We start from the raw sequence: 24,244 nt of genomic DNA, 5'->3' as shown, positions 1-24,244 counted from the left end.
ATTATTTAAGTTGTTAAGTATTTCTTTAAATATTAGTTTTTTTAATCTTCTACCATGCAAATGCAGATTTTTGACCAAAAAAAATTTTAATAACAGCTTAATCCAACCAAAGTCTTACTTTTCAGCAGTGTTTTTAAGATTGGCTAATTCCTCTTCTAGAGCCCGTAGCTCATTCTCCTTGGTTCTGAGCTCATCTTGAACATCTTTGAGTTCTTGAAACTTCATTAAAATGGAAGCTGCCTGGGATCGAGCACCTGACATAGGCAAATTAAAACAGGCCTTCAACACTGAGTTGCCACATATTTAGGAAACAATACAGTTTTCTAAGAGATTTACACTTGAAATAATTCAACAGCCAATCTTTAGTGGTTTATGAAGGTACAAAATCCATTTTATCATTTGAATCTTAGGGCATACATATGTGATAACAAATACTCTGTATGTGATGGATTATTTATTCAAAATAATCATTGCCTTTGCTCACTGGTAAGCTTCCCGGGTGGCTCAGACGGTAAAGCGTCTGCCTGCAATGCAGGAGACCCGGATTCGATTTCTGGGTCAGGAAGATCCCCTGGAGAAGGAAATGGCAATCCACTCCAGCACTCTTGCCTGGAAAATCCCATGGATGGAGGAACCTGATAGGCTACAGTCCATGGGGTCGCAAAGAGTCGGACACGACTGAGAGACTTCACTTTCTTTACTCACTGGGTGGATTCCTCTCAGGACCATTTTCTGATCTACTAAAATCAGGCTTAGCCATGTGCTTTGCTCTAGCAGATGAAGTGGGAAATCTGCCTCTTCTGAAAGTAAGCTTTAAGAGGCAGCACGTAATTTACCACTTGTTTTCCCTTTCCCATGTGTAAAGTATGTTAAAAAAAAAAAGATTTATTTTTCAGTCAGCCTAAGTCCCATAATGAGAATAACATGGAGCAGAGACAAGTAACATGATGTAGCATAATTATAGAATAAATCTGTAAGCCACTAAGATTTGGGAGCTATTTATTACCATATTGTAATGTGGTCTAAACTCGACATAGCATAGTAAACTGGTTTTACCTTACATGCTTTATAACTGTCTGGCAGTAACAGGCTGAAGTGTTAAGCTGTCAAGAAAACTCCAGGTTTGATGGAAGAAAGTGAAGTCAATCAATAATGCTATTATGAACACTTTGCTTATATGACATGGGGTTACATATCTGCCATCACTTAAGGAGGAATTTCAAGAACATATAATTCAGTGAAATCTAAAATGTTCCTTCTAATCTAGATATTTTAAAATATTTGGTTTCTATCTTCCAACTGTAGATACTAGTCATTATGTACACTGGGGAACTTGATCATGAAGCTCATTACATTGGCTACTGTTTTCTTGGACTAGAAAGAAATTAAGATACTTCCTAACTCAAGAGGCATCCAAGTCTCTTGGTTTGGTTAAAAGCACAAACTGTGAAATCAGGCTATCTGTTTAAACTCTGACCCCTGGCTCTGCCACTTATCAGCAAATTCTTAACTGTTTTATACTTTAGTTTCTACAAACATATAGAAAAGATAGTAATGTCTACCTCAAGGTTGCTATAAAGATTAAATGAACTAATTAAAGTCCTTAGGAGAGGGCTTTATAGAATGATAGAAATGTTCCATATGTGCACTATCCAATTACCCACTAAATACTGTGGTTACTGAGCCCTTGAAATATGCCTAGTGCAATTAAATAAATTATTCTATTTAATTTTAATTACCTTATTTAAATGGTAAGTCACATGTGGCTAGTAGCTACTGTATTGGACAGTACAGGCTTACAACACTGCCTAGTACACAGTAAGTACTGTTCAGTATTTGTTATTTATTACATGGTCACTCGACATGGATATGGAAACAGTATCACAAATATTAGGACAGGAAATACATGGTCACTACTTAAGAATTCCTTTCTTAAGGCACCATCTCAAGGGCAGATTTAAAGTTTTGCTTTACTTTTGACAGCAGCAGTAGCATATACACATATCAGAAGTTAACATGTTTCCTAAAGGAAAACTGGTGGTCAAGCTACAATTGCACTGAATAAAACTACTTCGTTTCCCAGTGACTAGAATATCTTAACAAGGCAAAAAAGAGAGAACAAGAATAGACTTAAGATGAGCAAGAAAAGCTATAGTACTGGTTACTAGACTAGAGCTCCATCTGGATGATGACAGCGTATAATTTCTCAATTAATAATAAGTAACTGTCACAAATGAAAAGTCAATCCTTTGATTAGGAATAAAACACTGAATTATTCCAACCCCAATATTTCCTATTAAAAAAAAAAGTCCCCATCCTATTTAGAACAAGGGAGTAGGAGGACAAAATGATATAAATCCTACCTCCACTCAATGTCCCATGAGGATCAAACACATCGCCTCCTAGAGTTACAGTTCTAGTCATTATCCTTTTATCAAAAGCTACTTTTTTTGCATTATCCATATTGTCACAAACAAATGTCATTCCAAAGACAAATTCCATTGCTTTCTGAAGTTCTGGTTTGTATTCAACCAGGGAAAGAGCCACATGAACATTATTAGGGCCAACCTGTGGGAAAACATATGTCATAATACATATTACTCCTTTCCTTTCAAATACTATTTTATAAAATACTAATAATGCCCACAACTGTTAGTATAAATACTAACAGTAACTTAATATATATACCCAGCAGTACAACGCCTTTTGAATTTTCTAAAATGCTATAGAAAACTCACTTTTAGGAAAAAAAATTCAAGTTTAAACACTGAAAAATCTAAGTAAAACATTTAGCTAAAAATACCAGTCATGAGTTTCAATCAAGTAGAAGCCACTATCAAGTTTCTAAATTCAAAGTGGATTATTTGTGAACACACTTTCTTAAAGTACAATTTCTAGATCAACACAGTTACACAATTACATGTTTTCCTTCAACTATCAACTTGGTTGTCCCAAAGTGAATACTTTTCCATTCAAATAAAACATGCTAGAGCAACTACCTTCCAGTTACAGAAACGAAAACAGTAATTGAGAGTAAACAAGTAATTTAAAAAATCTCTCAATCTTTTATTTTGATCCAACTGTCTTTTCTCACCCTTTGTTTATAACATCTACCTCAGCCTACATTTTTAAAACAACCTAATATGGCTTCACTGACTCAATGGACATGAGTTTGAGTGAACTCCAGGAGTTGGTGATGGACAGGGAGGCCTGGCGTGCTGCAATTCATAGGGTTGCAGAGTAGGACACGAATGAGCGACTGAACAGAATATACTTTATGGAGTGTAGTAGTAGCAGAAATCATAATGAAAGCAGCTCTCTGCAACATATGTTCAGCAATGTCCTCTGACACAGCAGTTACCATTCAGTGCGTGTGGCTAAGGGATCTGAGTAAAAGTACTTTTGTTGTTACTTAAAACCCCAACTTACTTCTAACACTGGAACTTGACCTAAGACGAGAATAACTTCCTTCTAGACTCTAAGGTGATTGTTCAAAGTAAAAGAAGTACTAACCAAAATTACCACCTATTTACTTTATACTCATCTTTCTTCTCCTGACAGTAAATAATTTTCATTGAAGGCTTCTCAATTTCAGAAATTTACTGAATATCCATTTATTACCTTAATTATACATGCAGTTTCAGGTTTCATAGAATTGTTTTTTCAACTCATGAACTTAGAATACCTGCTCAAATACTGATATCACTACTGAAAGTTAAAACTGGTTTCATGTTCTTACCAAATATTATACAACCACAGTAGCCTTTTAAATATATTTCCTTGCACTCATCTATTCACTAGAAACCATACTACTTTAGATCTAGCCCAGCAGCTGACTACATATCCTGGCTACCTGCTTTGTATGTTCACAGGTTGATGGGTAATCTAGAAGAACTCTAGTAGAGAAGCATCTCTGCAAGACTGACAGATTACGTTCCATAACGGTTATCACTATAGCTGGTTTAGTGTGCGTGGCATGAAAAAAACCTGCAGAATTCCTATATTCCTCTATAAGTTCTATAATTCTCATTAATCAGAAATCAAAAGTTTAATATTTAATGTGAAAGTGAGTCGCTCAGTCATGTCCAACTCTTTGCAACTCCATGGACTATACAGTCCATGGAATTCTCCAGGCCAGAAAACTGGAATGGGTAGCTATTCCCTTCTCCAGGGGATCTTCCCAACCCAGGGATGGAACCCAGGTCTCCCACGTTGCAGGTGATTCTTTACCAGTTGAGCCACAAGCCCTGGTGATGAAAGAGAAAAACCTACAACCAAGAGATTACTCTACACAGAAGGATCTCATTCAGATTCAACAGAGAAAGCAAAAGCTTTACAGACAAGCAAATGCTAAGAGAATTCAGTTGATACAAATGAACTTATTTATAAAACAGACTCACAGATTTCAAAAATCGTATTTATGGCTACCAAAGGGGAAATGTAGGGGAAGTAATAAATTAGGAGATTGGGGTAAACATTTATACACTACTATAAATAAAACAGATAACCAACAAGGACCTCCTACTGCATAGCACAGGAAACTCTACTGCCCAGGTGGCCCTAGTGGCAAAGAATCAACCTGCCAATGCAGAAGGCATAAGAGACAAGCTTCCATCCCTGGGTCAGGAAGATCCTGGAGGAGGCCATGGCAACCCACTCCAGTATTCTTACCTGGAGAATCCCAGGGACAGAGAAGCCTAGAAGGCTACAGTCCATAGGGTCACAAAGAGTCAGGCATGATTAAAGTGACTTAACACACATAACACACAAAAATAAAACAGATAACTAAGAAGGACCTACTGTATAGCACAAGGAACTCTACTCAATATTCTGTAATAATCTATATGGGAAAAAAATCTGAATAATAATGGATATACACATGTATGTATAATTGAATCATTTAGCAGTATACCTAAAACACATTTAATCCAACTATAGTCCAATAAAAATCTTTTAAAGAAGACATTCTAATACAACTTTAAAATATCAAAGGGAATTTTAGTCTTCCAACATTTCTATTCTCTTTCCATCTAATTTCACAAAAGCTGATTTTATTCTCTTTGGTATCTTAACTTTTTAAAGCATGGTAACACAATAAAATTTTGTGGTTTGATATATGATTGAAATCCCAATTTACTTCAGAGGACAGTTAATGTCCTATAATTAAAAAAAAAACAACAAAAAATCCAGTAAGATGCAGACAAAGCATATAAAAAAGACTTACAAGATTCTGAGCAATCCTCAGAGTTTCTGGAGCAATACATCTGGATGAAATTTTATTGAGTGGAATTATAGTGTATCGACGCTTCAATTCCCCCTTTTCTAGTAGCTTTTTTCCAGTAACCTAAAACATCGTGTATTATAAATGAAAAATATATTAATGACAACAAAAAACATTTAAAGGGAAACAGTACAAGTTTAGGAATTTATAAATACGCTCAGTGCCTACTATCCCGAACAATCAAAATTCTAAGATAGATATGTGCATTCTGGACTCTGGAGTGGAATAATGTTAATAAAATATAATATAAAAAATCATTAACTCTATCATTTTACCCTGTAAAGATAAACATTTAGCCTTAAGTGAAGTTGCTCAGTCATGTCCAACTCTTTGCGACCCCATGGACTATATACAGTCCATGGAATTTTCCAGGCCAGCATACTGGAGTGAGTAGCCGTTCCCTTCTCCAGAGAATCTTCCCAACCCAGGGATCAAACCCAGGTCTCCCACATTGTAGGCAGATTCTTTACCAGCTGAGCCATCAGGGAAGCCCAACATTTAGTCTTAGAAGAAGTTTAAAACGTCAATAAAGTACCCAATTCTTCTAAGAGCACATGATTTTTCAAGCTAGCAGCTATTATAGTTTTAACAGCAATTATTTGTTTTCTTTAATTAAAATCAGTTTACCTCTGTGTCTACTACAACATTGTAGAGTCGGTCTCCGGCCACTAATTCTAAAGCAGTGGTTGCAGAACTATCTTTTACACTGATCAGTGAAGCTACAAGTCCTTTCACACAATTTCTATTCCAGTTCTTCTCTGGATCCCTAAAACAGAAAAGTGGACAAAAATTAATCTTAGACAAGAAAATAGAAAAAGTTGTATTTTACTAGTCAAGAGGTCTTTCTGACAATACATTAAATTGAAAGCACAATAATCAGTAGTTTTAACAAAATTAAAAGATTTCAAATGTCTCATGACTGTCCAGCTACAGACACATCTTTTATTGTGTTTCACAAATATTGATGTTTTCCGTTGTCATTTTGTTTTTTACAAATTGAAGTTCTGTGGCAAACTTGCATTGTCAGCTAATAGTCTTTAGTAATAAAGCTTTTATACATTAACGTACCCTGGTTTTTTAAAGTATGTATACAGTATTCTATTGTACCCTTAAAAGACTATTGTTTTAAAATCAAAAGATCTTTCAGTATACATAATGTTTTCAAGGTAACAAAAATAACTTTAATGTTCTAATCTTTGTAATACATATATTAAGTATTCCAAGAAAAAAACCATATAGCATTAATAAAACAAATTATAAAATGTTAACACAGCTATTTAACATTAATGATAAAATAACCTTAAAGAAACTTTTTGGGGTAAGATTAAATTCCACTCATTTTGGTTTTGACATTAGTGGCATTAGTAACCTTAAATTTCACAAGAATTTCCCTTGTCTACAACTCTGAAACATTCAATAAAGATTTAAGGAAAAAAGAAAAAACAATTAAGGAAAAGTAGCTTACGGTAACTTTTACACAAAAATATATCCTAGTTACTACCATGTTCAATTTCAAGATTTAACTCTTACCTATAGGCAAATCGAAGATTGGGAAATCTGGCCAAGAGAGCTTCTTCTGTTTCTTTCAGTCTACTGATATCACGAGATAGCTGCCTTCGCCTTTCCAGAAGGCTTTCCTCCTTGTTTTCTGAACAGTAAGCCGTAAGTAAATTGAAACCAAGTTTTAAAAACTCAAATATTCTACTGTTTTAAGGAAAATATTAGTAATCTCTATTTCCAAAGCATTTCTAAAAGCAAAATGCAAACTCCTGATAATATTAAAGAAAAGCATACTTAACATTTGAATTTATATTAAGTGTCAAGTAGACATATTTTCAACACATAAAACCATTTTCATCCTTTCAATTCAAAGGACTGTTTTATACTCTGGTATTTTTCTGATTATATTTATAAATAATTTTTATACTAATTCACATTAACATTAATGAGGTGAAAAAAATTTCCTACTTGCTATTTCCTTTAAGTTTCTATTAATAATCACTATTTCCTAATGATTTAACATCATGTCTTTAAAGGCAAACCTTCATAATTTAGCCTTTTCATTTCAGTTTCAAGTTTTTCTTTAAGTTTTTTCACAGCTTCTAATGCTTCTTGATCCTTCCTATAGCCACTATCCATCTTCTTAATTTCTGTTTGTTTAGTCTTTAATTCTTGTTGGGCATGTTTCAACTTCATCTGAGCCTGTAACAGAAAAACATATAACAGGCTATACGAGGCAGATAGCGCTAGTGATAAAACAGCCACATATTTAGATTGTTTTAAGAGACATCAGCCTTGAAAATTTAACTGACTACTTGGATCAGTATATCAACAGGGAATCATTTCCCAATGTATTCTCCTCAAAATACTACTCAGAATATAAATGTATATATGCTCAAATATTAAATATCTTATAATTTAAGTCTATATTTTTAATATTTATAAAACTAACATCAATGAGCTCAAAGATTAATATCAAAGAACTGTCATTAGCTGATGACACCACCCTTATGGCAGAAAGTGAAGAGGAACTAAAAAGCCTATTGATGAAAGTGAAAGTGGAGAGTGAAAAAGTTGGCTTAAAGCTCAACATTCAGAAAACTAAAATCATGGCATCTGGTTCCATCACTTTATGGGAAATAGATGGGGAAACTGTGGAAGCAGTGTCAGACTTTATTTTTGGGGGCTCCAAAATTACTGCAGATGGTGACTGCAGCCATGAAATTAAAAGACGCTTACTCCTTGGAAGGAAAGTTATGACCAACCTAGATAGCATATTCAAAAGCAGAGACATTACTTTGCCAACAAAGGTCCGTCTAGTCAAGGCTATGGTTTTTCCAGTGGTCATGTATGGATGTGAGAGTTGCACTATAAAGAAAGCTGAGTGCCGAAGAATTGATGCTTTTGAACTGTGGTGTTGGAGAAGACTGAGAGTCCCTTGGACTGCAAGGAGATCCAACCAGTCCAGTCTAAAGGAGATCAGTCCTGGGTGTTCTTTGGAGGGAGTGTAGCTGAAGCTGAAACTCCAATACTTTGGCCACCTCATGCGAAGAGGTGACTCATTGGAAAAGACTCTGATGCTGGGAGGGATTGGGGGCAGGAGGAGAAGGGGATAACAGAGGATGAGATGGCTGGATGGCATCACCAACTTGATAGACGTGAGTTTGAGTGAACTCCGGGAGTTGGTGATGGACAGGGGGGCCTGGAGTGCTGCAGTTCATGGGGTCGTAAAGAGTCGGACACGAATGGGCTACTGAACTGAACTGATCAAATTAAAAGCAAAATAAAAAGCTAGAAATCACTTCCTTCTTTTTCACTTAGGTATGCATATTTGCACTTATATAATATTTATGCTGTCCAACTGTGCACTTAACTGTATTGATGAGGAATAAAAGTATACAGAAAAAGGATGCTAAACTGACAGAAAAATGTATATGCTATAAGTATGACACTAAAATGCTATAGTTTTAACTGTGGCAGGCATATAAATGAAGATGTTTTTGTTTTCCTATTAAAACTTAAAACTTCAACTTTATAATGTCAATAAAATACCAAAAAGATGAAAACAAATACGTTAACCTCAAGTATTCCATACAATGCTGAAAACAGAACAGAGCATTTATTGCACTTAAAATTTCAATTAATCTATAAAGGTATTTTATGTTTTATGGCATCTTATACTGATATTGTCAATAGGTAGAGATCAGTATATTGAATTTCATTGTTTTAGGTGCTAAGCAGCAGCAGAATGTAATAGTTGATAGTTATCTGAATATTCTCAACATTTTGTTTAACAACTGCCAAAGCGTAGTGTGAAGGAGCTTCACAAAAAATCAAATAATAATAAAGAAATAAAAACTGCAATCACATAGTTCTTACTGTCTGTACTTACCTGTTTGGCTTCTGTCTGAGTTTTACTTATTTCATTTTTACAGGCCATCATCTGACCAGCAAGAGTTGCTTCTGCTCCATCTTCATTACTGGACAGACCAGCGGAAACAGCATTAAAGTGCTGCTGTGCAACGGCCAAAGCTTCAGCATCTTTATTACTTGCTTCTTGAAGGGCACTTAGTCCATCTGTTATTTTTTTAACCTCTTTTTCCTTTGCTGCTAAAGTTTTAGAATCCTTTAGGAAGAGTTTGAAATTGGAAAGTATTATATTTTAGAAAACCAGTGAAACATACATACCTTTAATGTCATCAAATTTCATACCAATTTGAAGTGAACATGGTAATTTAACCATAATTTTAAATATTTTATTCCCATTTTGAAATTTCTCAGTTTTTAGGATAAATGTACCTCTTATCCTAATAGAAATACCTTCATTCCATGTTATAGTCAAATCTGAGAGAGAATGAGTTAAAATATTATTGCAAATTTAAACAAACCACTTGAAACAACTAAAAATTACTTTCTAAAACTATAATATTGAAATAATATCCACTCTACCCCAAGAATAAAAGAAATTTTAGGATTAAGAGCATGTATATGAAACTGCTTTTATAAACTATTAAAGGCCATAAAATTTAAGTATTAAATTATTATGGGAACAGCTTCCCTGGTGGTTCATACAGTAAGTAAAGAATCTGCCTGCAATGCAGGAGACCCCGGTTTGATCCCTGGGTCAGGAAGATCCTCTGGAGAAGAAAATGGTAACCCACTCCAGTCTTCTTGCCTGGAGAATTCCATGGACAGAGCCTTAGCAGGCTACAGTCCCTTGGATCACAAAGAGATGGAACAACTGAAAGACTAACACTCTCACTTAAATTCTAATAACCAAATATCTATTGCTATATAAGATACCAGCACTAAAAGAAAAAAAAAAAAATCTAGTCATATTTACATGAAAGTGATCAGAAATTTGGCTCACTTAATTCATGATGAACTGGGTATTTCTTAGATATTTACCATGTACCAGGCATTATTCTAGATATTAAAGACACAGGGTCCTCAGGAGCCTACATTTTTAAGGTGGAAAACATAGTAAACACATAAAGCAAAAAATGATGGAACTACTATTTTAAGAATAATGAGAAAAGGCCTTTTTGTGATGACATTTTGAGCAGAAACCTAAATGAAACAAAAGGTGTGACCGTGCAAATACTAGGGGGATGGTACACTTGCCACGCTCTGAGGAATATGCTTGGGTATTAGAGGAACTGTGGCTGGAACACAGTAAGTAAAAAAAGGCAGCTAATGAGGATACTACTGAGTACCTTCCTGGGAGGTGATGGCATGAACCACGTGAGGAGTGAAAGGTGGCTGTATTCTGGATATACACATATATCTGGATATTCTGGATATACTTTTAAAGTCAACAAAATCTGTCGAAGAATTAGATACCACAGGGTTGGGAGAAAGAAGAAAATTCAGGACTACAGGTTCTGGAGTGAACAGCATCATTACTTACATGAGGAAAATTCAGTAGCTCAGTTAGGTTTGGGTAGGTGAGGAAAATTTAGGAGTTCTATTTTGGATATGTTAAGTTTTAGATTTTTTAAAGTCATCCATATAAACATGTCAATTAAATAGCTGGACAAATGAGTCTTTCAAAGAAGGAGTCAAGGTTGATTATAGGTTTGAAAGGCATCAACATGTAGATGGTACTGAGGGGTACACGGCTAGATGGGATCACTAAAGAAATGAGTATATATAAAGAAGTCTGACCATTAGCCCTGGTGCATGCTAAAATATGTATTTTGATTTGCATTTCTAACCTGGATTCAAAGTTCGTATTTTCAACTATCAAATCAATATCTCTACTTAGATGTCTAACTAGCTCCTCAAGCCTATTATTCACCATTCAACAAATGGTAACCATATTTCAAACTGTCAACAACAGAACTCTGGAGTTATCCTTCAGTCCTCTTTCATATTCAAACACCAATCTGCTGGGCACTATTTATAGTAGCAAAGACATGGAAGCAACCTAAATGTCCATCGACAGATGAACCGATAAAGATGTTATACCCACACACTGGAATATTACTCAGACATTAAAAAGAATGAAAAACTGCCACTGGACCAATGGATACCAAGGAATGGACCTAGAGGTTATCATACTGAGTGAAGTCAGTCAGAAAGAGAAAGACAAACATCATGATATCACTTATATGTGGAATCTAAAATATGATACAAATGAACTTATCTACAAAATAGAAAGACTCACAGACACAGAGAACAGACTTGTTTTCAAGGGGAAGGGTGGGAAGGGGAGGGAAGGACTTGGAGTTTGGGATTAGCAGGTACAAATTATTATGTATAGGATGGATAAACAATAAGGTCTTACTGTATGACAAAGGGAACTACATTCAATATCCTGTGATAAACCATAATGGAAAAGAAAATAAAAAAAAGAAAATACATGTATAACTGAGTCACTTTGCTGTACAGCAGAAAACAACATTTTAAACCAATGAACTATAATTTTAAAAAAATCTGCTGGGTATATCTGTTGGCCTACCCTTAAAGTACACATAAAATCCCACAACTTCTCTAATATTCTACCTTCTATTGCATCTATCCAAGGACTATCACTGGCACTACCAATTACTACATGGTTTCTCTACTTCTTCCCTTTAATTTATCCTCAAAACAGCAAGAATAGTACTACTAAAATATTAAAATGTCACCCTTGGGCTCAACCAACTCCAGCAGCTTCCCATGCCACTCAGAATAAACAGCAAAGTCCTTCACATATTTTGCAAAACCACACGTGATCCTACACCCCATCTCTACTACTCAGTAGCAACCAGCTTTACTTCTCTTTGCTTTTCCAATACCTTAGGCACTTGGAGCTGCTGCTGCTCTTTTGTCTGGAACATCTCCCCCCACAGCCTCCCAATCTATCTACACCCTTCTCTGACCACCTTCAGGTCTCTAATGAAATAGAAGCCTCCCAATGAGACCTTTAATGTTTACCCAATTGAAAATTCCAAATTGTACCTCCCTGCCCAATACTAACCCTATCCACTGCTTTTTTTCTCCTCATCAGTTACCACTATATAACATACTTCATATTTCACTTATTTTATCATCGTTTTCCTCACTGGAATGAAGACACACAAGGCATTTTGTTCATTATTGTCATTTTGTCAGTTGCTACATCCTAGCCTAAACAATTACCCTGGTCCACAGCAGGCACGTAATAAATATTATCAGAATGGAGGAATGTATATTACTAGAATTAAATTACACTTCTCATTTGCTTACCTCTACCATATTTTTCTCCAGTTCTTTGCGTTTGTTCTCTTCACTTGCCAGATTTTTCTTCTTGAAATCAAAGGCACTTTGAGATTTAGTATTAACTCGCTGAGCTTCTGTAAGAGCATCTTCTAAAGATCGAAGTATACCTCCAACTTCCTATAATCAAATGCACCCAATTCAATCATGTACTTAAAAATTTGTTAGTGTATAATTTATATGTATTTATTTTTAATAAACTATGGACTCTACACATGGACATCACCAGACAGTTAATACCGAAGCAGACTGATCATATTCTTTGCAGCCAAAGATGGAGAAGCTCTATACAGACAGCAAAAACAAGACCAGGAGCTGACTGTGGCTCAGATCATGAACTCCTGATTGTCAAACTCAGACCTAAATTGAAGAAAGTAGGGAAAACCACTAGACCATTCAGGTATGACCTAAATCAAATCCCTTATGATTATATAGTGGAAGTGAGAAAGAGAGTCAAAGGATTAAATCTGATGGACAGAGTGCCTGAAGAACTATGGATAGAGGTTTGTGACATTGCACAGGAGGCAGGGATCAAGACCATCCTCATGGAAAAGAAAAGCAAAAAGGCACAAAAGTTGTCTCAGGAGGCCTTACAAATAGCTGTGAAAAGACGAGAAGCGAAAAGCAAAGGCGAAATGAAAGATATACTCATTTGAATACAGAGTTCCAAATAGCAAGAAGAGATAAGAAAGCCTTCCTCAGTGATCAATGCAAAGAAATAGAGGAAAACAAAAGAATGGGAAAGACTAGAGATCTCTTCAAGAAAACTAGATATACCAAGGGAACTTTTCATGCAAAAATAGGCACAATAAAGGACAGAAATGGTATGGACCTAACAGAAGCAGAAGATATTAAGAAGAGATGGCAAGAATACACAGAAGAACTATACAAAAAAGATATTCAAGATCCAGATAATCACGATGGTGTGATCACTCACCTAGAGTCAGACATCTGGAATGTGAAGTCAACTGGGCCTTAGGAAGCATCACTACTAACAAAGCTAGCGGAAGTGATGGAATTCCAGTTGAGCTATTTCAAATCCTAAAAGATGATGCTGTGACAGTGCTTCACTCAATATGCCAACAAATTTGGAAAACTCAGCAATAGCCACAGGACTGGAAAGGTCAATTTTCATTCCAATCCCAAAGAACGGCAATGCCAAAAAATGCTCAAACTACCACACAATTGCACTCATCTCACATGCTAGTTGGAGAAGGCAATGGCACCCCACTCCAGTACTCTTGCCTGGAAAATCCCATGGACGGAGGAGCCTGGTAGGCTGCAGTCCATGGGGTCGCGAAGAGTCGGACACAACTGAGCAACGTCACTTTCACTTTTCACTTTCATGCATTGGAGAAGGAAATGGCAACCCACTCCAGTGTTCTTGCCTGAAGAATCCCAGGGACGGGGGAGCGTGGTAGGCTGCCGTCTATGGGATCGCACAGAGTCGGACACAACTGAAGCGACTTAGCAGCAGCAGCAGCAGCAGCACACACTAGCAAATACTCAAAATTCTCCAAGACAGCCTTCAATAGTACGTGAACTGTGAACTTCCCAATGTTCAAGTTGGATTTAGAAAAGGCAAAGGAACCAAATATCGAATTGCCAACATCCACTGGATCATCAAAAAAGCAAGAGAGTTCCAGAAAAACATCTATTTCTGCTTTTATGACTATGCCATAGTCCTTGACTATGTGGATCACAACAAACTGTGGAAAATTCTGAGAGTTTGGAATACCAGACAACCTGATCTGCCTCTTGAGAAATCTGTATGCAGGTCAAGAAGCAACAGTTGGAACAGGTCATGGAACAATAGACTGGTTCCAAATAGGAAACAGAATACATCAAGCATGTTTATTGTCACCCTGCTTATTTAACGTCTATGCAGAGTACATCATGAGAAATTCCGGGGTGGATGAAGCACAAGCTGGAATCAAGACTGCCAGGAGAAATATCAATAACCTCAGATATGCAGGTGACACAATCCTTTATGGCAGAAAGTGAAGAAGAACTAAAGAGCCTCTTGATGAAAGTGAAAGAGGAGAGTGAAAAATAAAACCCAACATTCAGAAAACTAAGATCATGGCATCTGGTTCCATCACTTCATGGCAAACAGATGGGGAAACAATGCAAACAGTGACAGACTTTATTCTTTTGGGCTCCAAAATCACTGCAGATGGTGATTGCAGCCATGAAACTAAAAGATGCTTGCTCCTTGGAAGAAAAGTTATGACCAACCTAGATAGCATATTCAAAAGGAGAGACATTACTTTGCCAACAAAGGTCCATCTAGTCAAAGCAATGGTTTTTCCAGGAGTCATTTATGGATGTGTGTTGGACTATAAAGAAAGCTGAGCACCAAAGAATTGATGCTTTTGAATAAACTCTTGAGAGTCCCTTGGACTGCAAGGAGATCCAAGTAGTCCACCCTAAAGTAATTCAGTCCTGAATATTCACTGGAAGGACTGATGCTGAAACTCCAATACTTTGGCCAACTGATTTGAAGAACGGACTCATTTGAAAAGACCCTGATGCTGGGAAAGACTGAAGGCGGGAGGAGAAGGGGACGACAGAGTATGAGATGATTAGATGGCATCACCAACTCGATGGACATCAATCTGAGTAAACTACAGGTGTTGGTGATGGATAGGGAGGCCTGGTGTGCTGCAGTCCATGGGGTCTCAAAAGAATCGGACACAACTGAACTGAATTGAAACTATATCATTATCATACAGTAAAATAAATTTTTTTCAATTCAGAACACAATGCCCAGTATACCCAAAATAGTTACATTATTTAATATTTTTCAGTTTATTATTATTCTTACATGTCTGACCTTATCTTTTCTTTTTTCCAACTCTTCTATTTCATGACTAAGTGCTTTTATTTTTTTATCATTCTCAGACACTTCTTCTTGAAGCTTCTTAATTTTATCCTGCATTTCTTTTAATGCCTCAGCTGAGCGTTCTTTAGTATCTTCAGCCAGCAAAAACTGATAAGCTATATATAAACGACTCAGATGTTCTATTTCTCTCAATAGCTTTTGGTACTCCAAGTAGGAAGATCTTTCCTAAAAGAGAAACCACCAATAAAGTATAACTCTACATTAATATTTTTAAATAAATTTGGAAAGAATTTAAATACAGCAATACATAAAAAATTTCCCATTACACAATAAACATAATGGATTTTGTCTTAAATTTGAGTAATTATGGACTGTTAATTTTAGGAAACTTCAAACAACATTAGAACTGTGGCTTTTTAGATAGTAATGTCATCTTAATGAATTCTCTGTGGCTATTTCTTCTCAAATATAACCACAGTTGGGATTAACAAAGAAATATGGACATAAGATTCATAGACTTGTGGGAATAAGTCTATAAAATTATAAAACCATGAATGATACACTATTAAATGTAGTTTGTGGTACTATTACCAAGATGCCCACTCTACATTCATTCATATAACTATTTATAAATATTTGCTCACATATTACTAAACTTGATTCCCACTGGGACCTACTAGGACAAAGTTAACAATGAAAATTCCTAATCTGCAGATGAAGAAACAAATTCAGGGTGATTAAATGAGCTCTTCATATTATCAAATACAGAATTTGGCAAAATCAAATATGACATTTAGGTTTAAACTCGTGATCTAGTGTTTTTCTATTAAATCATAGATACAAAAGCAGAACCTTCAAGTTCACAATTTTTCAGTTTTTCCAATTACATCTATGCTACTCTATAGATTCAGAAGAGAGCTTGAGAAGTATCAAATTTTAATGAACATTTAAGAAATTTCTAAATACATGATTTAAAATACTTTCACTGAAACAGTGATATGATGTCAGAAGTACAAAGATTATAGAGAAAACAGTCATCTGTTTCAATACCTATTGTCTACTAACTGCCTTGACAGCAGTAATTTTAGTGAGAGCCCCTCTTACCCTAGAAGTTACTCATTCTACCAAGAGTTTCTAAGAATGCCATACCTTTAAGAAATATTTATTCCACTTAATTCTAACTATCCAGGAAAATTTAGATTTATACTTGTCTTCAACAAAGAATGAAAATCTGGCATGTTGTTTTCTGAGATTATGACAGTCAATCTCTAAAACCATTATGACTTAACAGGTATGAAGTGCATTGTCCTCTATAAGCAGAAGGTTGAGCATGGACTATCAACTCTAACTCCTTATCTCATCTCCAAGAAACATTTCTGAGGAGTGGTACAGCTGTCGCCCCCATGTGTATCATCATGGATGCATCGCCAATTTTGAGAGACATCCTAGCTGGCTGTCCTCACATATACAATACACACCTCTTTTAATTTTTGAATGGTTGGAGTAATTTCTTCTTCAAGTATCTGGAAAATAAAGGAAAAACTATTTTTGAGTATGTGAAGTACCATTAAAGAAATTTAAAAGGAAGAAGACTAAAGAAAACTGAACAAAGGCTGGGGAGAAGATAGGTGTGATAAAATTTCCCTCTTTTACAACAGAGAAACTCTAATAAAAGAAAAGTACTCTCTTTCCTAAAAATATTTTATATAAATTTAATTACCGTCTTAATTTCTCTCAGCTTAGCTTCCTTTTTTTCTATAGTCCTCTGAGCATTTTGTTTTTTGTATTCATACATCCTGGTTCCAGCTGCTTCTTCTATCATGGACAAAATCTGGAAAGATGATTGCATTAATGTTTTAAGAATCAAAGCCAGTGAGTCTCATTGGAATTTACATTAGGATATTACTTAAGGCCTTAACGTCATGAAGCAACTCAACAAAATAGTTAAGGACCATAACATTTAAGTACATAAAAAAAATGTACGTATTACCTATAACCCTAAGACTTAACAAATATTTCTGGCCTTCACTCCAATTCTAAAATCAAACTTTATGCTACACTGACTTTCCAGAGTACATATCTTTGAAAACTGAAGCCAGTAATTCCTGAGAGGGTAATAGGCAGAAAGGCCAGGGGTCTCCCAAGGGAGGAAATAGCCTGCAAGTGTCATCTCTCTTAATTGGCAAGAGGAAACAAACTATCGATATTGTTTTCCTTCTCTATACAAATTTAAAAGAAGGTTTCTCTTAAAATACTGTGTTGTCATAATGACACCTGGTTTCACCTGAAGTTAACTAGTTTCAAACCTTGAGATAACCAATGCATTTTTCTTATGGAAATGTTTGTCTTAAGCTATGCTAATGTACTATGCACTTACCCCAAACTCTGTCTTTAAGTCGGTTCCGCCTCTTGGCTCAGAACCTACTTGACAAACCAGTATGTTATACTCAGATATTATTTCCCTAACCTATGTAAATGTAACTATTTGTATGGTAATCTGTCCTTCTGCAAGATTCAAGTTAATCATTTTATGGCCCAGGATGAACCATTTGGTGCCAAGATTATCCCAAAATGCATCTTATGGGTGAGGGGCTTGGTGCCATTCTGAGTTTTAAGACATTCCTTTCTTTCATTAACAGACTGCTAGTGTCTATATAACATCCAGCTGAAGACTAGAAGTGGGGTACTCTTTCTGCCCCCTTCTGATGCCTATGTCAGAAGCTTTCTCTATCTCCTTTACACTTTAATAAAACTTTATCACACAAAGCTCTGAGCGATCAAGCCTCGTCTCTCGCCCCGGATTGAATTCTCCTCCGGAGGCCAAGAATCCCAGCCGCCTTTTTTCATTCAGCAACAACCTTTCATTCCTTCTTTCTCTTTTCCTTCAAATATAAGAAAGTAAAAGCTAACTAATATTTCAATTTATAAATTTCTACTTAAACCTGTTCCAAGTGAGACTTTAGCTGTTTTGTTCCTACAAGGATGAAGCATGGCCTAACATTTCCATTCCAACTGTGGCAGATACTTTGAGAACTTGGGCAAGTAATTTAGTTTTCCCTGTTCCTCTCTTTGTTCATCTGCTGAGGACTGAAAGTATCTCAGTGTCATTGAGAAGTAATTCACGTGAGTACACTGAAAAAGGCAAACACTAATTACAATTTTATAAGGATAATTTTTTAGCATTCCTTTATCAGAAGCTTCTAATCACTATCAATCCCTACCTCAAGAGGATTATTTCTCTGAAAACCAGTTTGATTTCCATATATTGGGCAGATTTTGAATGAGAAGTTTCCCTTAAGATGTTATCTGAAGAAAGTAAGTGTGACCTGTGGTTAAACCAGACTAATATCATCAATTATCAGTCGTCTTTTTAGTTCTTCTCCATAGATAAAAATACCAAAAGAGCCTTTTTTCTGATACAAAACATTTATTCCTTCATAGCAACTCTTCTCAAGGGGGCTCCAAAACAAAGTCTTAATGTCTTAAGCAATCCATTATATCTAATGAATTAATTTCACTCAAATCTCTTCCTATAGGGTTTAACTCTGACATGGAACACCAGCTGAGAAAAGCTATTTTAGAACCAAAATTTCTTTTAATACTGTATGGGCACGTAAAACTCCTAGAAAAAAAGTAAGTGGTAAGCTCCCGACATCTGTGTTAGTGATGATTTTTTTTTTGGATTTGATACCAAAAGCAAAGGCACTAAAACCAAAAATAAACAAGCAGGACTACATCAAACTAAAAAGCTTCTGCATAGGAAAGGAAACCATCCACAAATACAAATCAGGCAAATACAAATCAAAACCACAATGAGCCATCACCTGTTGGAGTGGCTTTTATCAAAAAGATAAAAAATAACAAAGACTGGTGAATATGTGGAGAAAAGGGAAAACTTGTATGCTGTCTGTGGGACTGTAAACTGATGTATCCATTATGGGAAATAGCATGGAGGTTCCTCAAAAAATTCAAAATAGAACTACCATATGATCCAATAATTCCACTTCAGGACATTTATCTGACGGAACCAAAGACACTAATTTGAAAAGCTTTCTGCACTTCCGTGTTAACTGCAACATCATTTGTTACAGTAAAAACATGGAATCAACCTAAATGTCTGCTGATGGATGAATGGATAAAGAATATAATATATATATATATATATATATAAATTAAATCGAATGTTATTTACACATACAAAAAGGAAATCCTGCCATTTGCAACAGCATGGATAGAACACACGGGCATTATGCTAAGTGAAATAAGTCTGACAGAAAGATAATACAGTATAATTTCACTTACAAGTAGGATCTTAAAAAAAAAAAAAAAAAAACCCAAAACTGAACTCATAGATACAGAAAACAGATTAGTTTTCTAATCTGACAGAGGTGGGGGATAGGTGGTGAGCAAACGTTAAAAGTGCCAGTTATAAAATAAAAGGTCCTGGGGATGTGATGTATGGCATGGTGACTACAGTTGATAATACTTAACTGCATATTTGAAAATTGTAGAGAGTATAATTTAAAAGTTCTCATCTTCAAAAAAAATTCTGAAAGATGATCACATCAATGTATCACATTGATACAGTGATCAATGTTGACTAAACTGTGGTGATCATTTTGTGATATACACATATACTGAATATTGTATATATATATCAAATCTTTTTGGTGTACACCTGAAACTACTTTATCAATTATATCTCAATTAAAAAAAAAAAAACAACTGCTTAACAAGGTCCTAGGACTTTCCTTTTGCTTCTTTTAAAGATTCTGATTTAATCCTCAGAACAGATTTTGAGGTAAAGGTTATGGACTTCAGATTATGGATGAGGAAACTAAGGCTCTGAAAGTTTACATCATATCACTTAAAAAAACTAGGGCATGGTGTCAAATATTAAAAAACAAAATTATTTTCTCCACTAATCATTCTTAAATAAATGTTCCCCAAAATTTTAATAATGGAAAAATTATGTTTAAAAATTGATTACCTAAAACATTAAGGCAATATCTACAATTACTATTTTTACGGTGCTTAAAGAGTGCTCTTACCTCTGGAGGTTTCATATTCATCACTTTGGTAATTCGGCCCTGAAAATAAAATGACAAACTTACTGTAATAACAATAAATTCAGAAAGAATAACCTAAAGGCATACATGTTTATCTGTACTAAAGCTGTTATATCCTAATACACCAATCTTTGGGCAGTTATTTCTCCCACCTACATGAAAAGATGTTTCTTTTTTAAGATTTGAGAACAAGGGTAGCTTATAATTCTAGAGTTTTGCTACTTTCTTACTAGTGATATAAGTTACATAAATAATACAAAGACAACTCAAGACTGTTATTTCTGAGACAGGGAATGACGTGTAAGTCTCCAACTCTAAAATGGGTAAGCATGTAAATAAATGTTGGCATAATTACTGAACATCTCTTGACTTTTTAGAACAATGGCCCTCCAAGATAAGTCAAAGAAAATTAATTCCAGATATTCTTCAAAATTCAAATGTATGCAATATATCAGAACACGTAAGTACAAATAACTAACCCACATTTATTAACAGGTGCCCAAACATCAGCCTAACAGCAAATTAAAAAATGAAAAATCCAAAGAGATGTATTTCTCTTGTAAGTTAAAAAAAGATGCCAAAACTATTATGAAAGATATAAAGTCCACAAACAAAATACCTGCATGATGAGAAAGTGAGGGTTGTTAACATTAAGGCCAACAGAACAGAAGAGATCGTATACTCTGGTATTGTTTGCATTTACTCCATTGATTAAATATTTATTTCTGCCACCAATAACTACCTGCAAAGGAAATAATTTTAAAAGACATAAATGAACACACATATCTTGAGCTAAGATGATAAATTCCCAAATACATTATCTTTTGTTTTTTCCAACTAATGATAAATCAAACGAATCTAGGATAAATAGTGAAGAAAGTATAACATGGTCAAAAACAATGTGAGACTGGCTTCTAATCTAGGGCCTCCTAACCTCCCATGCAGTGGACTAGGTCTTTAAGGTGCCTTCCACCTTTATGTTTCCAAGGATGTATAGAATGTAGCTTCTATCCCTGATCACCCTCTTCCACAACTTTCCATACTCAGAGGCTGACCCATCTTCCTCCACTTTTTGATTTCCAAAGGAGTCAAATACCAAAAACAAAAGACACACAGTTTTAGTAACAATTCTTGTTAAGACTCTAAAATGATTAATAAAAGATAAGCCTTATGAATATTTGAAAGAAAAAGAATAATCATGGAACTGCAGCATGGGCTTAATAAGAACAACTTATACTAGATATCAGCTTGTTCTGTCTACTACAGCATGTACATCGTCATTTTGGAGGTATGACTGCCTCATCCATTTGCTGAGGTCCTTAAAGACAAGATTTGTTTCTCATTCTTTCTATCTGTATTTCCCAGTGCATTTGAGAATGCCCAGCACACATCAAGCACTTAATAAATATTAAATAAATATGAATTCACTTCTTTTCCTGACAGTATTAGGATAGTAGATCAGTTCTTAATATTTGAACAACAATCCTAATATATCCTAAAGAAATTCGAGCAAGTTTTTATAACAAAATTCTGGTGAAGAAACAGTCATATGGACCACAAGAAGACAGGAATTTTGAGTAGACTAGTAGCAGATTTTCTTAAAATCCTGAAAGGTAATTATTCGATAGATGTTTAAAGACAGAGAACAGGATTTTGTCCCAATCTAGTCAATCTTTTTTTTTTTTTTTCAACCAGAGTTTTCATTAACATAGAGATGGAAATCTATAAGCTACATAATGCTAAGATGAAGAGTAAATGAGAATTAACAGAATTTTTAAAGATAAAACTGACAAACTGAAAACACGGTCTGATTATAATAAGATAAAAAGATTTTAAGGGACAAATGTTAAGGTCCTCCACTGATTTCAAGAACCTGCTTAGATGCAGAAATGGCAGTATATGGCTAAGTAATAACATGAACAACTTAAGAGTGATTTTAAGTAAATCGGATATGAGTTCATAATATATCATGAACTCTTCAACATCATATTGAGAAAAATAGAAGTAGAGTACTTAAAATGAAAGAAGTGACAATTCTGCTTAATCCTGTCCCAGCCAGACCAGTTCTGGTACATGCAATTTGAAGTGCCAACCATTAAAATATGTATGTGTGTATGTGTGCATGTATAAATAAAACTGGAGCAAATTTGCATTCCATGTGATGAGACAAGTGGAAGACCTAGAAACAACTAAATATCAATTGAAAGACCTAGAGAATTTAGCTTAGAAAACAGATTTACAGAAGAACACAGATATACTGAAATAAAGAATAAATTACATGTTCTCTTGGTGCTCTCAAGATAACTAGGATTTATGTGTAAAACTTGAAAAAAACACTATGGTATGGCTCAATTTATAAGACTAACTTTCTAATTTCCAAACATAAAATGGGTTACCTCAGAAAACAGTGAAATCCCAAGAACTACAGGTGTTCCAGCACAGAGAGAGACTCAAGTGCATGGTTTATGGTTTAAATAAGTGTGGCTGAGTGTTTGTACGGATGGATTTCACATCCCTTTCAATCCACTTGGTAAATGGTGGAATTTGCTTAAGCAAAACAAGATATTCTTAAGGAATCTAGTCAGTATTTGATCCATCAGTTTTGCTTATCAACTTTCCAGTAATCGTATTGCCAAAATGCACGAGACAAGTTTTTAGGTAACCAAATATTTAGTAGTCACTCACCTGCCTTGTTACTGTAATTTCATCATGAACCTCAAATCCTAAAGGACTCTGCTTTTTGTCAGAATTATCAAAGGTGATTGACACCAAGGCTTTTGTAATACCAGCTTGCCCGTTTTTGTAAACTAAATCTTGTAAGTTAGAAGCCCGAACCTAAAATAAAGGAAAAGTTTATCAGTTACAAAACTCAGTACTGCACAAAATAGCACTAAAAATAGCTTTCTTGCTGTTGGAAAACCACCCATGTAGTATCCATTAATAAGTCAAGAACAGGTAGTGGTATTCATAGACAAGGAAAGCAAAGAAAATGGACATCGACCTGAAATAGGCCTCTCTCTCCATAGGACTTTTTTAATCCTGAGCTAAACTGTTTTCTACTCATTTCTTAACAAGAGCTCATTTGAAAAATTTATGGAAAGACAGTGTCTAAAAATTTCACTATCCATTCAATTCCAATAGTAGATCCTAAAAAGACATTATAATGAGGGTGGGTGCAGGTGGAAAGTATACAAACTCTGGAATGAGAATGTGTGAGTTTCAGTGTTGCTTCAAACATCTTTAGAGGATTAACCTTAAGCAACTCTAAGTTTCTACGTTCTCACCTAAAATATGGAGTAATAATACCTACCTTTAAAGGACTGCAGTGAGGTAGAAGATAATTCACATAAAAATGCAAATGAAGAGAATATTGGTAATACTGGTACTCTCCAAGTGCAAAAATTCCCTTGAGGTTCCTCAAACTTAAATTCACATAAATCAGAAAGTTTACACTTTACCTGAGACAGGTTGGAGATGCCCAGCAAAAAGCAGATGGAGTCCAATATGTTGGATTTTCCACTACCATTTAAACCAGTGATAGCATTGAACAGAGGGTCAAAGCCATTGACTTCAGTCCTCTGAGCATAGGACTTGAATCCCTCAAGAATGACTGACTTAATGTGCATTTTCACTACTGACTTGGACAGGTCTGCTAGAAATCAAGCCACAAAGCAGTTCTGTACAAAAGAGAAAAACAACGCATAAGTGGAATGTAAAACTGGAATCATAATATATAGACTAGACCATAAGAATGACAGCGCAATAGAAATAAAACAGCCACTTGCTAAGCTATTTCCTCTGATGTAA

General features: G+C 35.2%; 1 protein-coding gene across 4 annotated transcripts in view; it reads right to left on the bottom strand.

The window, feature by feature from the left end:
• SMC2 (structural maintenance of chromosomes 2) overlaps nucleotides 1–24,244 on the bottom strand; it is a 51,103-nt gene that overhangs the window by 25,155 nt on the left and 1,704 nt on the right. For all 4 annotated transcript variants that reach the window (XR_015169284.1, XM_086414516.1, XM_086414515.1 and 1 more), the window contains exons 2-16: nucleotides 23,896–24,114; nucleotides 23,123–23,272; nucleotides 21,057–21,179; nucleotides 20,420–20,458; nucleotides 17,089–17,199; nucleotides 16,847–16,891; nucleotides 15,360–15,593; nucleotides 12,494–12,643; nucleotides 9,174–9,407; nucleotides 7,324–7,483; nucleotides 6,812–6,929; nucleotides 5,909–6,047; nucleotides 5,225–5,344; nucleotides 2,364–2,568; nucleotides 119–254 (exon numbers count right to left, since the gene is read on the bottom strand). Coding sequence is in view for 3 of the 4 variants with exons in the window: in XM_086414516.1 (XP_086270642.1) it covers nucleotides 119–254; nucleotides 2,364–2,568; nucleotides 5,225–5,344; nucleotides 5,909–6,047; nucleotides 6,812–6,929; nucleotides 7,324–7,483; nucleotides 9,174–9,407; nucleotides 12,494–12,643; nucleotides 15,360–15,593; nucleotides 16,847–16,891; nucleotides 17,089–17,199; nucleotides 20,420–20,458; nucleotides 21,057–21,179; nucleotides 23,123–23,272; nucleotides 23,896–24,063 (2,132 nt within the window). In the remaining variant the exon portion in view is untranslated. The remainder of the gene's footprint in view (nucleotides 1–118; nucleotides 255–2,363; nucleotides 2,569–5,224; nucleotides 5,345–5,908; nucleotides 6,048–6,811; nucleotides 6,930–7,323; nucleotides 7,484–9,173; nucleotides 9,408–12,493; nucleotides 12,644–15,359; nucleotides 15,594–16,846; nucleotides 16,892–17,088; nucleotides 17,200–20,419; nucleotides 20,459–21,056; nucleotides 21,180–23,122; nucleotides 23,273–23,895; nucleotides 24,115–24,244) is intronic.

This window comes from Bos grunniens, chromosome 8, assembly GCF_055505025.1.
Source record: "Bos grunniens cultivar Pamir isolate PY7600 chromosome 8, Bosgru_T2T1.0, whole genome shotgun sequence".
NCBI classification, from domain to species: Eukaryota; Metazoa; Chordata; class Mammalia; order Artiodactyla; family Bovidae; genus Bos; species Bos grunniens.
The sequence above is the reverse complement of the archived record's forward strand: the minus strand, read 5'-3'. Positions and strand labels throughout refer to the sequence as shown.